The sequence below is a fragment of the Pelobates fuscus genome, chromosome 3 (assembly GCF_036172605.1).
Source record: "Pelobates fuscus isolate aPelFus1 chromosome 3, aPelFus1.pri, whole genome shotgun sequence".
Classification (NCBI taxonomy): Eukaryota; Metazoa; Chordata; class Amphibia; order Anura; family Pelobatidae; genus Pelobates; species Pelobates fuscus.
Genome location: NC_086319.1, coordinates 404,332,517 through 404,346,819, shown reverse-complemented (window position 1 = coordinate 404,346,819; position 14,303 = coordinate 404,332,517). Strand labels below are relative to the sequence as shown.

Here is a 14,303-nt window from a genome sequence, read left to right as displayed (position 1 = left end):
TTTTCTGCTGCTCTATTACATTGTCTGCCTACCTTTAAGTCATCTGAAATAATCACCCCTAAATCCCTTTCCTCAGATGTTGAGGTTAGGACTCTATCAAATATTCTGTACTCTGCCCTTGGGTTTTTACGTCCAAAATCCATTATCTTGCACTTATCCACATTAAATGTCAGTTGCCACAACTCTGACCATTTTTCTAGTTTACAAGAAAATATATATATATATAACACACGTGCACCCCAGTGGGTAAAACAGATATAAAATAAAATTTTACCCTAAATAAGATTGTAAGAAGATCCCTTTAGTCTTCTAATTCAGTATATATGCAAATACAATCTATAAAACAGTATAACACAAGAGATGGTGTAGAACGTTTAAAACACCATAAAGTGCGCAGATATATAATGCACTCACAGGATGGAGTTAAATTGCAGACAGAAAAAGGTTTCTTTAAAATTCAATGAAGGTCAAAATCTTCTATTAAACCTTAAATATAAAGGAGAGACACAAGGACATAGTGCACCAATCTGACAGATGACAAAATAATTTATTCAAGTTTCCACTCACAAGATATGAAGTAAAATGCCAGCATGTCACAAATCTCAGAGAAGTTCAGCTCCAAAGGCGACCTCCTGGATGAGCAGATTGGATGCAGCAGTCAAAATAAATAAAAATAAAATAAAAAATAAAAAAATAATAATAACACATACATATAAACAAAAAAATAATAATAAAACATAAAAGATAAAAAACAATCAAATAATCCTTTTAAGCCTTAGTCTCTTCGCCCACCGCGTTTTGTCCTGAAAAAGGACTTCCTCAGGGGCAAAATCAAATGTGTTCTATCTTCTCCTCCGTCGGCTTTTTAAATGATGAAAAGGTACGGGTAAATTCCCGCCATAAACGGACACCAATCCTGTCGGATCTCCGATATCTGTGCTTGTTGATTAACCACTTCCGGGTTCCAAGCCTCGTTTTCATGTTTGCGTTCCGGCGGTGAAAGAGTTCCGGTATTGTGTGGAACGCACATATGCGTTCCACAGAAAAAAACGATCGAAAAGAGTCCCAGTCCATGAGGGCATAATAAAACAAAAAATGCAAAATGGCAAATGATTAGAAAATAATAAAATAACTCACAGACAATCTTGTTACAATACTTAAAAAAGCTATGATAATACAACGACATTACTAAAATATATGGGATAAAAGAACCCATAGAACTCATTGTGCAAAAATCCTAAAACACCTTTAGTGAACAAGCAAAAAGACAAAAGATATAGATAAATAAACAGACCCCAAAAGACAAAAAATTGATATGGACATGAAATGTAGAATGAAAAAATAAATAAAATAAAATAAAATATCTATAAAAAGGGAAGTAATAAAAAATAAATAATAAAAATTAAATAAAAATAAAGAATAAACACGAAAATAAATATAATATAATTAAGATAAAAATAAATATAAAATAAAATAAATAAAAATGAAAATTCTTTTGAACAAAAAACTTCTACAAAAAACACACCATATCAATGTTAAGTCCAGAGGGGCTGAAAGTTTTTAAATTAAAAATCCAAAACCCTTCCCTTTGTCTCAGTTTCCTAATCACATCACCACCTCTGTCATCTAGGGTGACTTTCTCTATACCGGTACATAAAAAAGTCTCGAGGTTAAAATGTGGGCAAATTGTTGCAGTGAATGGGCACAGAATGGGTGGTTACATGTCTCTTTATATTATTGCAGTGTTCCATAAATCTAGTTTTTAACGCTCTGCTGGTCCTCCCCACATACTGAATCCCACAGCCACAGGTTAAAAGATAGACTACATTAGTTGTATTACAACCAATGTAGTCTCTGATTGTAAAAGATTCACCTGTTTTAAAGCTAATAAAGTGCTGTGTTTTTTTTTTGGTAAAAACCTACAACCTACATCTCCCACATTTATAAAAACCTTTTAAAATTGGAATGCCATTTTTTTTCTTTAATCCTAAAGGTACTTGGGGCCAGATGATTTTTAAGATTCTTACTTTTTTAAAAAATCCTTCTAGGTACTGGTGGGATATGTTTTTTTAAAAAATTCATCTGCAAGTAAAAGGGGCCAATGTTTTTTTTTAGAATTTTTTGGATCTTAAAAGCGTGAGCATTATATTGTGTTACAAAGGAAAGAGTAAAATCATCGTTTGTATTATTTTTGTTTTTATTAATGAGAAGATCATTTCTATTGATATTCTTACACCTGAAAATTTCCTTATCTAAAAATTCTGGTGAATACCCCTTTTCCAAGAATTTTCCCTTTAAAATTTTCGATTGGTCTAAAAAACTTTTTTCTTCAGTGCAATTTCTTCTTATTCTTGTGAATTGGCTTCTGGGTACCCCCCGAAGCCAATTTGGATGATGTGCACTGTTATTTTAATAAAAGAGTTAGAATCAGTGGACTTAAAAAAGGTTTTTGTCTTAATTGTTGAATTTTCAATATAAATTGTTCAATCTAAAAAGGTGATACTTGAAGAGTCAAACTGCGGGGTAAAAACTAATGATTGATTGTTCCTATTTACAAATTTAAAAAATTCTTGTAATGAGCTCAAAAATTATTAAAATGTCGTCTATGTATCTCCGCCATAGTACCAAGTTTGCGCCGAAAGGATTGTTGTTCCAAATGATCGAAGTTTCCCAACTATCCATAAATATATTCGCATAACTGGGCGCGAACTTGGTCCCCATGGCGGTGCCTTTAACCTGTAAGTAAAAATTACCATTAAAACTAAAAAAATTGTGAGTTAAAATAAAATGAATGCTTTCCAAAATAAATTGTCTGTGGAGGGAGGATACTTAGGTATCCTTGTCCAAAGCACACTTTACAGCCTCTAGGCCAAGGGAATGGTCAATGATCGTATATAAAGAAGTGACATCCAAGGTTGCCCATATGAAGTCCCCACTCCATTCGATGCAATCCAGTTCTTGGATAAGGTGTTTTGTATCCTTAAGATAGGATTTTGCACCTTGAGCGTATTTTTTGAGGGAAGAATCCACATATTCGGACAACCTGGAAGTCAATGAATCAACTCCACTTATGATGGGGCATCCTGGGGGCTGCGAAGTGGATTTGTGAACCTTGGGCAAGAAATAAAAAGTGGGGATCCTGGGGAATTCTAGATACAAAAATAGAAATAATTTATCGTCCAGGAAATTAATATTCCTATAATGGGAGAAAAAATCCTTTAATTTCTTATTAAAATCTATATTGGGATTGGCATTTAACTTAACATACGTTTCTTCATCTCCCAATAAACGAAAAGATTATTTTAAATAATAATTAATGGACATAACCACTTTCCCCCCCCCCCCCCTTGTCGGCACTTTTAATCACAATATCCTCTTTTTTTCAAATTTTTGTAAAATATTATTTTCCTCAACAGTCATATTATAATTCCTTGTTTATGGGGGCATGTCCGACTTCCGGCGAGTACAGTTGCATGGTGTGAGAGCTCCGCCGATAACCTGACCTGAGAAGCGACAACAATAGCGATAACTGCACTAGTTTTGCATAACTTTAGGTTATCTACCTCCCTTCAGGAGCAGCCCTCAATAATGTCACCTTCAAAGCAGCTAAAACTATCAGAAGCAACGAAAACTAAGAGAAAAGACCGCAGGCGGGAAATCCAAGATGGCGGCGAAACAACTAACATGTCGGATGCCGCCTCGGACAATGAATCAATATCCTCTAATTACTCAGACGCCGCAGTTACAGAACGCATTCTCCATAAAATGCTGCAAGTTCTGCGGGACTTTCTCAAAATCGACAGCGACCTGAGGAGAGAAATATCGGCCTTAGGTGAGAGAACTAGTCAACTGGAGAACAGATCTGATGAACTGTGCACAGCCCACAATGAAGTGGTTGATAAATTACAGAAGATTTCTGAAGAAAATACCACTCTAAAATTCAAGTTAGCCGACTTAGAAGATAGATCGAGGAGACAAAACGTTTGTTTCAGAGGCATACCGGACGATGTGTCCCACGATGCTCTGCCTGCTTACATACTATCGATCTGCAAATCCCTAGTTCCGGAGCTACCGGATTCTGCTTGGTCGTTTGACCGCATGCACAGGCTCCCACACCCGGCCCGCATGGCAAGCGACACCCCCAAAGATGTCATCGTGAAGTTCCATTACTATACACATAAGGATGCTTTACTCAACGCGGCCCGGAAGGCAAGCACGCTCCCGGATCCATTTCAACAGATCTCCTTATACGCTGATCTTTCAGCCATTACTATGGCAAGGAGAAAATAATTCATAAATATCACGAAAACCTTACGCAATAATAACGTCTCCTACAAGTGGGGCTATCCAACGAAACTACTGGTATGGCGACAAGGAAAGACTCAAAACATCAACGAGCCAGAGGAAGAACTGAAACTTCTAAAAACCTGGGGCCTTTGGACCTCCACTGTTATAACCCCAAAAGACCTTCCCTCAGCAGGCAGCTCCCTAAAACATCTTCAGCCGGAGTGGACTATGGCGGGATCGTCAGCTAAAAATGCTTGAACTTTTCCTTTATTCCTCTAAGTGGCATTACGATGAGTATATTACATTTGTCTTGGGCTTTTAATGTGTATTATAGGGGGATATGTTTATCTTTTTCAACCTTTATTGTTTAAATTGGTGCTCCTTTATCACCCTTTGTATATGACTAGCATATTCGCCCGTGGTCCCTCCATCTTTTAGACGCCAAAGGTGGCATTAACTGCCATTTACCATCAAGCCCGCACCAATGGCTAAGCGTCCCATATCTGGTACTAGGAGCAATGAGTTTCACCACACGACACACCACCGCTTTAAATATAACTAGAGAACTTTGCGGTCGATGTCAGGACATATTTACTTGTATTTCTCTCCTTGCCACAATGATAGTCGCCCTACAGTCACAGTCCTATAAATTTGTGTCCTTTATATTAACGGACGCATATGTTTTTTGTAACCTCATGTAATCTCACATACATAGCACTCAACGGTGCTTAACTATATTTCAAACTTTACTGCTTTGAGCGCGCACCCCGGGTCAAATTGAAACTGATGTACATCATCAGCCCAGGATAAAGCTCTCCTTTGTCGACAAGCTTATTGTGATAGCTTTCTCGTTAGCATAGACAACTTCTTGTTAATTATTATTTTCTTAATTTTAATTTCACTATTACATAAATCTTGAATTCAAGTTATAAATTAAGAACGTATTTACGCTATATCTCAGATTGCATGTGTTCAATCAGTCCCGCACCTATTTTTAGGTGCATAATGCACTAACGTTGCACTAGTACATTCCATGTGCAGTGTTTGCAACAACATCCACCATTACCAAAGGTTAACTTAACATATGTTCTTAGATCTTCATTGACAATGTGAATACTAATCTATTACCTCTTTATTAAGCCACTCATAGTTTGTCTAAGACTTCATTACTTTATTTCTACACATGGCATAACCCTACCACAGGGAGTTACTAAAGTTTACTAAAGTATACTAGTGTACTAATTCATGATATAGGCAATACTTGCAGTAAATTTCTGGCTCATATGCCACTTTACCGATTTGGTTGCCCTGGGAATCTCCCCAGCCTACATGCAGTTCTTAAAATAATGTTACTTAATTCAGGTTGTAGGTACTCTCTCTCCCCCCCCCCCCCCCCCTGGGTCATCACTTGTGACACCCACAGTGCCTCTGTATGACTGGAACATATTTTCAAGGAAAAAGGACATGTATATAGTTATTTTTGTATTGTTGTTCCCCTTTCCTTTTCTCTTCTTCCCTATCTCATCCTTAAACCTATACCTACCTCCTGGAAGCCACAACTTACCCCTATATACCTGCCACTAGGCCTCAACAGTGAGTGCCCTCATCTCTCTCTGTATATACCAATAACTTGTGCATTTAGACCAAATATAAGGAAATTAATATTCCCACATTGCTTGAATAAATACAACAATGACTAACACAAAGAAAATCCTATCTCTAAACGTAAAGGGTCTCAATAGCCCGTATAAAAGAAGACAGGTATTGAAGGACATGCACAACTCCGGTGCTGCTATAGTTTGCCTTCAAGAAACCCACTTTTGCAAAATCAACCCGCCTCAATTACGATCCACCAAATACCCTATAGCGTATCATGCATATGCACCCAACAAATCCAAAGGCGTAGCTATTTTAATACATGCAGATTGGGTGTTTACCCCCACCACACAGTACGTGGATCCAACTGGCAGATTGCTTATCCTAGTGGGCGAACTCAACGGGATCCAAGTGACGATTTCATCCTTATATGCTCCAAATGATGCCCAGTTCTCATTCCTCAATAAGGCTATTAAAAAAATCTCTACCCTAAAAAAAGGCCACGTTATAATCTGTGGCGACTGTAATTGTATACTTGACCCCTCATTAGACATACAACGCACCCATAATCAAAAACCTAACAAACTCACTGTCCACAACAGCAAATTATTCTCAAATCTCATTTCCGCGCATGATCTCTATGACACATGGAGGAATCTATACCCAGCTGCTAAAGATTTTACATATTTTTCTCCAGTACATTTAACATACACGCGAATAGATATTTGTATGATAGATAAACTAACACTACCCCATCTTTTAGACCAAACAATAGGACAAAGGACATGGTCCGATCATGCTCCGATAATCATCACATTAGCAGTGCCCTACCCTGCAAAAGGCCGTGGCACGTGGCGGTTAAACGAATCTATTCTTGATTCACCTGAAGAATCACGAACAGTTGCTCTGGAAATACAGAACTATTTTTCCGACAATACCACAGATGACACATCTATAAAAACACAGTGGCTAGCTCACAAGGCGGTGATTAGGGGAACATTCATAATAATAGGCTCAACTATCAAGAAAAATTTTGCAAACTCAAAGATTCACTTCACCAAAAGCTCACAACCTTGGAAAATTCCAATAAATTGTCCCCCTCTAGGTCCACGACGAAACAAATTACGATAACTAGAGAGAAAATCCTAAACCTTAAAGTCCAAGAATACACTAACCATGCAACAAAACTTCAAAAGAAATATTATAGCTTAAAAACAAAGCCGGCAAACTATTAGCCAGCCAATTGAAGTCCAAGTACCTTCAAACAAAAATACCGTATATCCTCTCCAAATCAGAAACCAAACTCTATAACCCCATCGATATCATCAACGAACTGTCATCGTAATATGAAAATCTATACAACCTGGACAAAAACGGGAACACACACACTCCCAGCAATGAAGAAATTCTAGCATTCCTACAGAAGATATCGTTACCGCAAGTCACGCAACAACAAAATAAAATATTGGATGCGCCATTCACGGAATCTGAAGTGGCTGCAACCATTAGATCCCTACCTAAGCACAAAGCCCCCGGTCCTGATGGACTTTCTAATTATTACTACATTAAAATGGAACCCCAATTAACCCCACACATTGCAAAACTTTTTAACACTATAAAAGAAGAAGGCAGCTTCCCGAAAGAAATGTTGGAAGCATACATTATCACTCTGCCCAAACTGAACAAACCACCCACATCCTGTAGCAACTTACGACCAATATCATTACTTAACGCTGATGCGAAATTATATGCAAAACTCATAGCTAACAGATTGAAATTTATGTTGCCTAATTTAGTATCCGAAGAACAGGCTGACTTCGTGCCCGGCAAACAAGTGGGAGACAACACTAGATTCTGCATGGATTTAATTGATTGGGCTACTCGCCAACGACAATCCGGGATCCTAATGGCTCTTGACGCCGAAAAGGCCTTTGATCATCTCAATTGGGGTTACATGAAGGCCACCCTAAAAGCCTTTGGATTTTCAGACCACTTTATTACAAGCATATTGGCTCTCTACTCCTCACCCTCGGCGAAAGTTATTAACACAGGCTTCGCATCCACTAGCTTTAATATATCTAATGGTTCGAGGCAAGGTGTCCCCTATCCCCCTTGATATTTATTCTTTGCTTAGAACCACTCATTCGTTCAATTAAAAAAGACCCCTTACTCCCGGGACTGATCACCCCCACAGGAGAGAAAAAGCTTGCTGTCTTCGCGGATGATATCATTCTCTTCCTGGGGAATCCGACTCCTTCTATACCCCATCTTTTAAAAGTTCTAGGCTCATATGGCAGCGTTTCTTTTTACAAAAATAACGTTAACAAAACTCAAATACTTCCTTTAAACATGAACTCCCACACTATGGATTCTCTGAAGTTACAATTCCTCTTCGATTGGTGTAAAACATCCATTACATATCTGGGTATAAAACTTACCCAATCTAAAGCACAAACCATAAAAGAAAACCACGAAGCAGTCCTATCTAAAATCTCCAATCAACTGGATTCGTGGGATAAACTAAATACCTCTTGGATAGGAAGGATTAATTCTGTAAAAATGATGGCGATACCTCATATACTTTACTTATTCAGAACACTGCCCATTGCCCTCCCAAATTCACTTCTCACAAAATTCCAATCTGCAATAAACGCACATATCTGGAAAAGGAAACCTCCAAGAGTCACATTTCACTCTCTGCGGCGTCCCATCCACCAAGGAGGTCTAAGCATCCCTAATATTGGCAATTATTACAAAGCTTCTACGCTGGCACAATGCCTGGACATTATGACTAGGAAAACCATTCCAATATGGCTCAAACTAGAACAATCCTGCGGTAACATCCACTCTCTGGCGGATATACTGTGGTCCAAGAAATATCATGATATCTCGTCCCTACTGCCGAGCACAAGGTTTATGTTAAACTCCTGGAAATCCAATATAGATTTTAATAAGAAATTAAAGGAATTTTTCTCCCATTATAGGAGTATTAATTTCCTGGACGATAAATTATTTCTATTTTTGTATCTAGAATTCCCCAGGATCCCCACTTTTTATTTCTTGCCCAAGGTTCACAAATCCACTTTGCAGCCCCCGGGACGCCCCATCATAAGTGGAGTTGATTCATTGACTTCCAGGTTGTCCGAATATGTGGATTCTTCCCTCCAAAAATATGCTCAAGGTGCAAAATCCTATCTTAAGGATACGAAACACCTTATCCAAGAACTGGATTGCATCGAATGGAGTGGGGACTTCATATGGGCAACCTTGGATGTCACTTCTTTATATACGATCATTGACCATTCCCTTGGCCTAGAGGCTGTAAAGTGTGCTTTGGACAAGGATACCTAAGTATCCTCCCTCCACAGACAATTTATTTTGGAAAGCATTCATTTTATTTTAACTCACAATTTTTTTAGTTTTAATGGTAATTTTTACTTACAGGTTAAAGGCACCGCCATGGGGACCAAGTTCGCGCCGAGTTATGCGAATATATTTATGGATAGTTGGGAAACTTCGAACATTTGGAACAACAATCCTTTCGGCGCAAACTTGGTACTATGGCGGAGATACATAGACGACATTTTAATAATTTGGAAAGGCCCTTTGAGCTCATTACAAGAATTGTTTAAATTTGTAAATAGGAACAATCAATCATTAGTTTTTACCCCGCAGTTTGACTCTTCAAGTATCACCTTTTTAGATTTAACAATTTATATTGAAAATTCAACAATTAAGACAAAAACCTTTTTTAAGACCACTGATTCTAACTCTTTTATTAATATTAACAGTGCACATCATCCAAATTGGCTTCGGGGGGTACCCAGAATCCAATTCACAAGAATAAGAAGAAATTGAAGAAACAAGAATAAGAAGAAATTGAAGAAAAAAGTTTTTTAGACCAATTGAAAATTTTAAAGGGAAAATTGGAAAAGGAGTATTCACCAGAATTTTTAAATAAGGAAATTTTCAGGTGTAAGAATATCAATAGAAATGATCTTCTCATTAATAAAAACAAAAATAATACAAACGATGATTTTACTCTTTCCTTTGTAACACAATATAATGCTCACGCTTTTAAGATCCAAAAAATTCTAAAAAAAACATTGGCCCCTTTTACTTGCAGATGAATTTTTAAAAAAACAAACCCCACCAGTACCTAGAATGATTTTTTAAAAAAGTAAGAATCTTAAAAATCATCTGGCCCCAAGTACCTTTAGGATTAAAGAAAAAAATGGCATTCCAATTTTAAAAGGTTTTTATAAATGTGGGAGATGTAAAGGTTGTAGGTTTTTACCAAAAAAAACACAGCACTTTATTAGCTTTAAAACAGGTGAATCTTTTACAATCAGAGACTACATTGGTTGTAATACAACTAATGTAGTCTATCTTTTAACCTGTGGCTGTGGGATTCAGTATGTGGGGAGGACCAGCAGAGCGTTAAAAACTAGATTTATGGAACACTGCAATAATATAAAGAGAAATGTAACCACCCATTCTGTGCCCATTCACTGCAACAATTGCCCACATTTTAACCTCGAGACTTTTTTATGTACGGGTATAGAGAAAGTCACCCTAGATGACAGAGGTGGTGATGTGATTAGGAAACTGAGACAAAGGGAAGGGTTTTGGATTTTTAATTTAAAAACTTTCAGCCCCTCTGGACTTAACATTGATATGGTGTGTTTTTTGTAGAAGTTTTTTGTTCAAAAGAATTTTCATTTTTATTTATTTAATTTTATATTTATTTTTATTTATTTTTTATTTTATTTTTATTTTTATTTATTTTTATATTTTTTATTTATTATTATTTATTTTTATCTTAATTATATTATATTTATTTATTTATTTTCGTGTTTATTCTTTATTTTTATTTAATTTTTATTATTTATTTTTATTACTTCCCCTTTTTATAGATATTTTATTTTATTTTATTTATTTTTTCATTCTAGATTTCATGTCCGTATCAATTTTTTGTCTTTTGGGGTCTGTTTATTTATCTATATCTTTTGTCTTTTTGCTTGTTCACTAAAGGTGTTTTAGGATTTTTGCACAATGAGTTCTATGGGTTCTTTTATCCTATATATTTTAGTAATGTCATTGTATTATCATAGCTTTTTTAAGTATTGTAACAAGATTGTCTGTGAGTTCTTTTATTATTTTCTAATCATTTGCCATTTTGCATTTTTTGTTTTATTATGCCCTCATGGACTGGGACTCTTTTCGATCGTTTTTTTTATGTGGAACGCATATGTGCGTTCCACACAATACCGGAACTCTTTCACCGCTGGAACGCAAACATGAAAACGAGGCTTCGAACCCGGAAGTGGTTAATCAACGAGCACAGATATCGGAGATCCGACAGGATTGGCGTCCGTTTATGGCGGGAATTTACCCGTACCTTTTCATCATTTAAAAAGCAGACGGAGGAGAAGATAGAACACATTTGATTTTGCCCCTGAGGAAGTCCTTTTTCAGGACGAAACGCGTTGGGTGAAGAGACTAAGGCTTAAAAGGATTATTTGATTGTTTTTTATCTTTTATGTTTTATTATTATTTTTTTGTTTATATGTATGTGTTATTATTATTTTTTTATTTTTAATTTTATTTTTATTTATTTTGACTGCTGCATCCAATCTGCTCATCCAGGAGGTCGCCTTTGGAGCTGAACTTCTCTGAGATTTGTGACATGCTGGCATTTTACTTCATATCTTGTGAGTGGAAACTTGAATAAATTATTTTGTCATCTGTCAGATTGGTGCACTATGTCCTTGTGTCTCTCCTTTATATTTAAGGTTTAAAAGAAGATTTTGACCTTCATTGAATTTTAAAGAAACCTTTTTCTGTCTGCAATTTAACTCCATCCTGTGAGTGCATTATATATCTGTGCACTTTATGGTGTTTTAAACGTTCTACACCATCTCTTGTGTTATACTGTTTTATAGATTGTATTTGCATATATACATTTTTCTAGTTTACCTAAATCATTAGCCATTTGGCTTATCCCTCCTGGAACATCAACCCTGTTACATATCTTAGTCTTTATAACGGATATAAATTAAACTCCATGATACATTCAGCAGCAGAAGATTCTCAACTACAAGTTACCGAAGAAAGGCTTAATACAATTGTTTCGGAAGAGTCTAGCTCAATTAATTTGCCAAATAAAAACAGAAATTCAGCAACATTACAAAGAAAAAAGAAAGTATATCTTCATTGGAAAATAAAGTTCAGAACCTAGAAGAAAAAAAATAGATTAAACTACTCAAAAGGAAAAAATAAATCAAGAATTACGTCAAAATTTTAAAGAAAAAATGCCTTTATTAGAGGAAAAGATAACGGAAATTGAAGAAAGAACTAGATGGCAAAATTTATGAAAACGGAACAACCCAGAAACAATATCACAGGACAAATTGGAATTTTTTTTGCTGGAATTTTTAAAATCTTTAGGGCTAAAAGTAACAAACAAGGAAACAATAATTGATCAATGTCATATTCAGACCAAAATCTATTCCAGAATCAACTCCACGGGATGTGATGGTCCTTTTCCAGGCATATAAAATAAATAAATTTAAAAACATCTAAAACAAAAAAGACAAAGATCCTGGTATTCCCAGATTTGTCTTTTCAGACAAGACAATTAAGGAAGACATATGCTTCCTTACTATACAATAAGAAATACAGTACAAATGGGGATACCCAGTGAGCTTAATTATACAAGATGAGGAGAAAAGGCATACATTTAAAACTCCAGAAATGGTTAAAGAATGGTTAACAAATAAAAGAAGATAAGAGATGGAAGAATTGATAATGGCAGGAGAGGGAACAGTGGAATGAAGTGGAGAGCACTTTAGAATTTTATGGCAGGACAGGAGGCTTCATATAAGGAGGCTTATCTTTCTTTACTGTAACTCCCAGCAGCAAAGAAAGTTAACAATCAGTGTAAAAAAGTTTAACCAATCAGCATGCATCACAGTATTATAAACTGTCATCAGGCTGCTCCCAATTCCTCTTTCTTTGCTGCTATTATATCCCTATAATAGCTCTTTAACTGACTATTATCTTTTTTTAATATCTTGCTCTTTTAGCTGTCAATAATCATTTAATTTATTATTATTTATTTTATATTTATTAAAAATGTGTTTTCCGTTTTAGTACATTTAGTGGGCTGACATTCCAGTCAGCCCACAACTTTATATTACTTCCTAAATATAACACATACATATAACACATTTATATAATATTCCTAAAGACTTTTATAACGGCTGCCTTAATTTCTTGGTTTCTCAGACTGTATATTACTGGATTTAACAAAGGAGTCACAACTGTGTACATAAGGGATACAATCTTATTAATTTCAGATGATTGTTCTCCTGATGGAAATACGTAAATGGCAATAAGAGTCCCGTAATACGTGCAAACAACAGCAAGGTGGGAGCTGCATGTGGAGAAGGCTTTCTGTCTCCCAGTGGTGGATGATATTCTATGAATAGCGAGAAAGATACAAACATATGTAGAAATGATAAACACAGTTTCAATTACAGTTTCTGGAAAAGCAATTGAAAATAACACAGTCTGTAAAACTGTAGTATCAGAGCATGAAAGTTGAACAAGAGGAACTAAATCACAGAAGAAATGATCAATATACTTTGCATTACAGAAAGTTAAATTACTTAATAAGATAGAAAAAATCAGTGCAAGAAGAAAACCCAATATCCAGGACAAGACCCCGAGACTGAGACAAAATTGGAAATTCATTATCGTTACATAATGCAATGGTTTACAGACAGCCACGTATCTATCATAGGACATCATGGTGAGAAGAAGACATTCTGTAACTGATGGGAAACAGAAGAAATTGAACTGAGCAATGCATTGACTAACTGACATGGGGATACCATTTTTTAAGGTGACATGAAGCAATGTAGGAATAATTGATGTAGAGAGAATTATGTCACAGGAAGACAACTGTATGAGGAATAAATACATTGGAGAACGAAGATATTGAGTCGCTAAAACCAGAATTATTATCAGAAGGTTTCCAGTTAAAGTCATAATGTAGACCAAAGGAAGTGAAAAGATGAAAATTATTCTGGATATGTGCAGAAGCTGGAACCCCGAGAGGAAAAGTTCTGGAATAGTTGATTGGTTATGTGTTGAATTCATCTGATGAAGGACATCATCATTAGATACCAAAATAGTATTTCTTTATATACATTAAATCGGAAAATGATACTATACAAGAGTATTAAATTATAAATAGTTTGCTGATTTATAGTTGTACTTATAAGTTATTGCAATTGAATATAATTGCAATGTATTACTTAGACTGCATTGCTTTGTTGAAGGGACACTATAGGCACAAAGATCACTTCATCTCAAAGTGGTCTGGGTACCTGAACCATACCCTGTAGTAACCC

The 14,303-nt window shown here is 35.8% G+C and overlaps 1 protein-coding gene across 1 annotated transcript; it reads right to left on the bottom strand.

Annotated features, from left to right (window-relative positions):
• Positions 1–13,116: 13,116 nt before the first annotated feature.
• Positions 13,117–13,938, bottom strand: LOC134601947 (olfactory receptor 11L1-like). The gene has a single exon (XM_063446453.1). The coding sequence runs from the start codon at positions 13,936–13,938 to the stop codon at positions 13,117–13,119; it is 822 nt and encodes a 273-aa protein (XP_063302523.1).
• Positions 13,939–14,303: the final 365 nt, after the last annotated feature.

What these genes read in the sequence shown, in the direction of transcription:
- LOC134601947 (XM_063446453.1), bottom strand. Translation starts at nt 13,938, where the DNA reads ATGACTTTAACTGGAAACCTTCTGATAATAATTCTGGTTTTAGCGACT.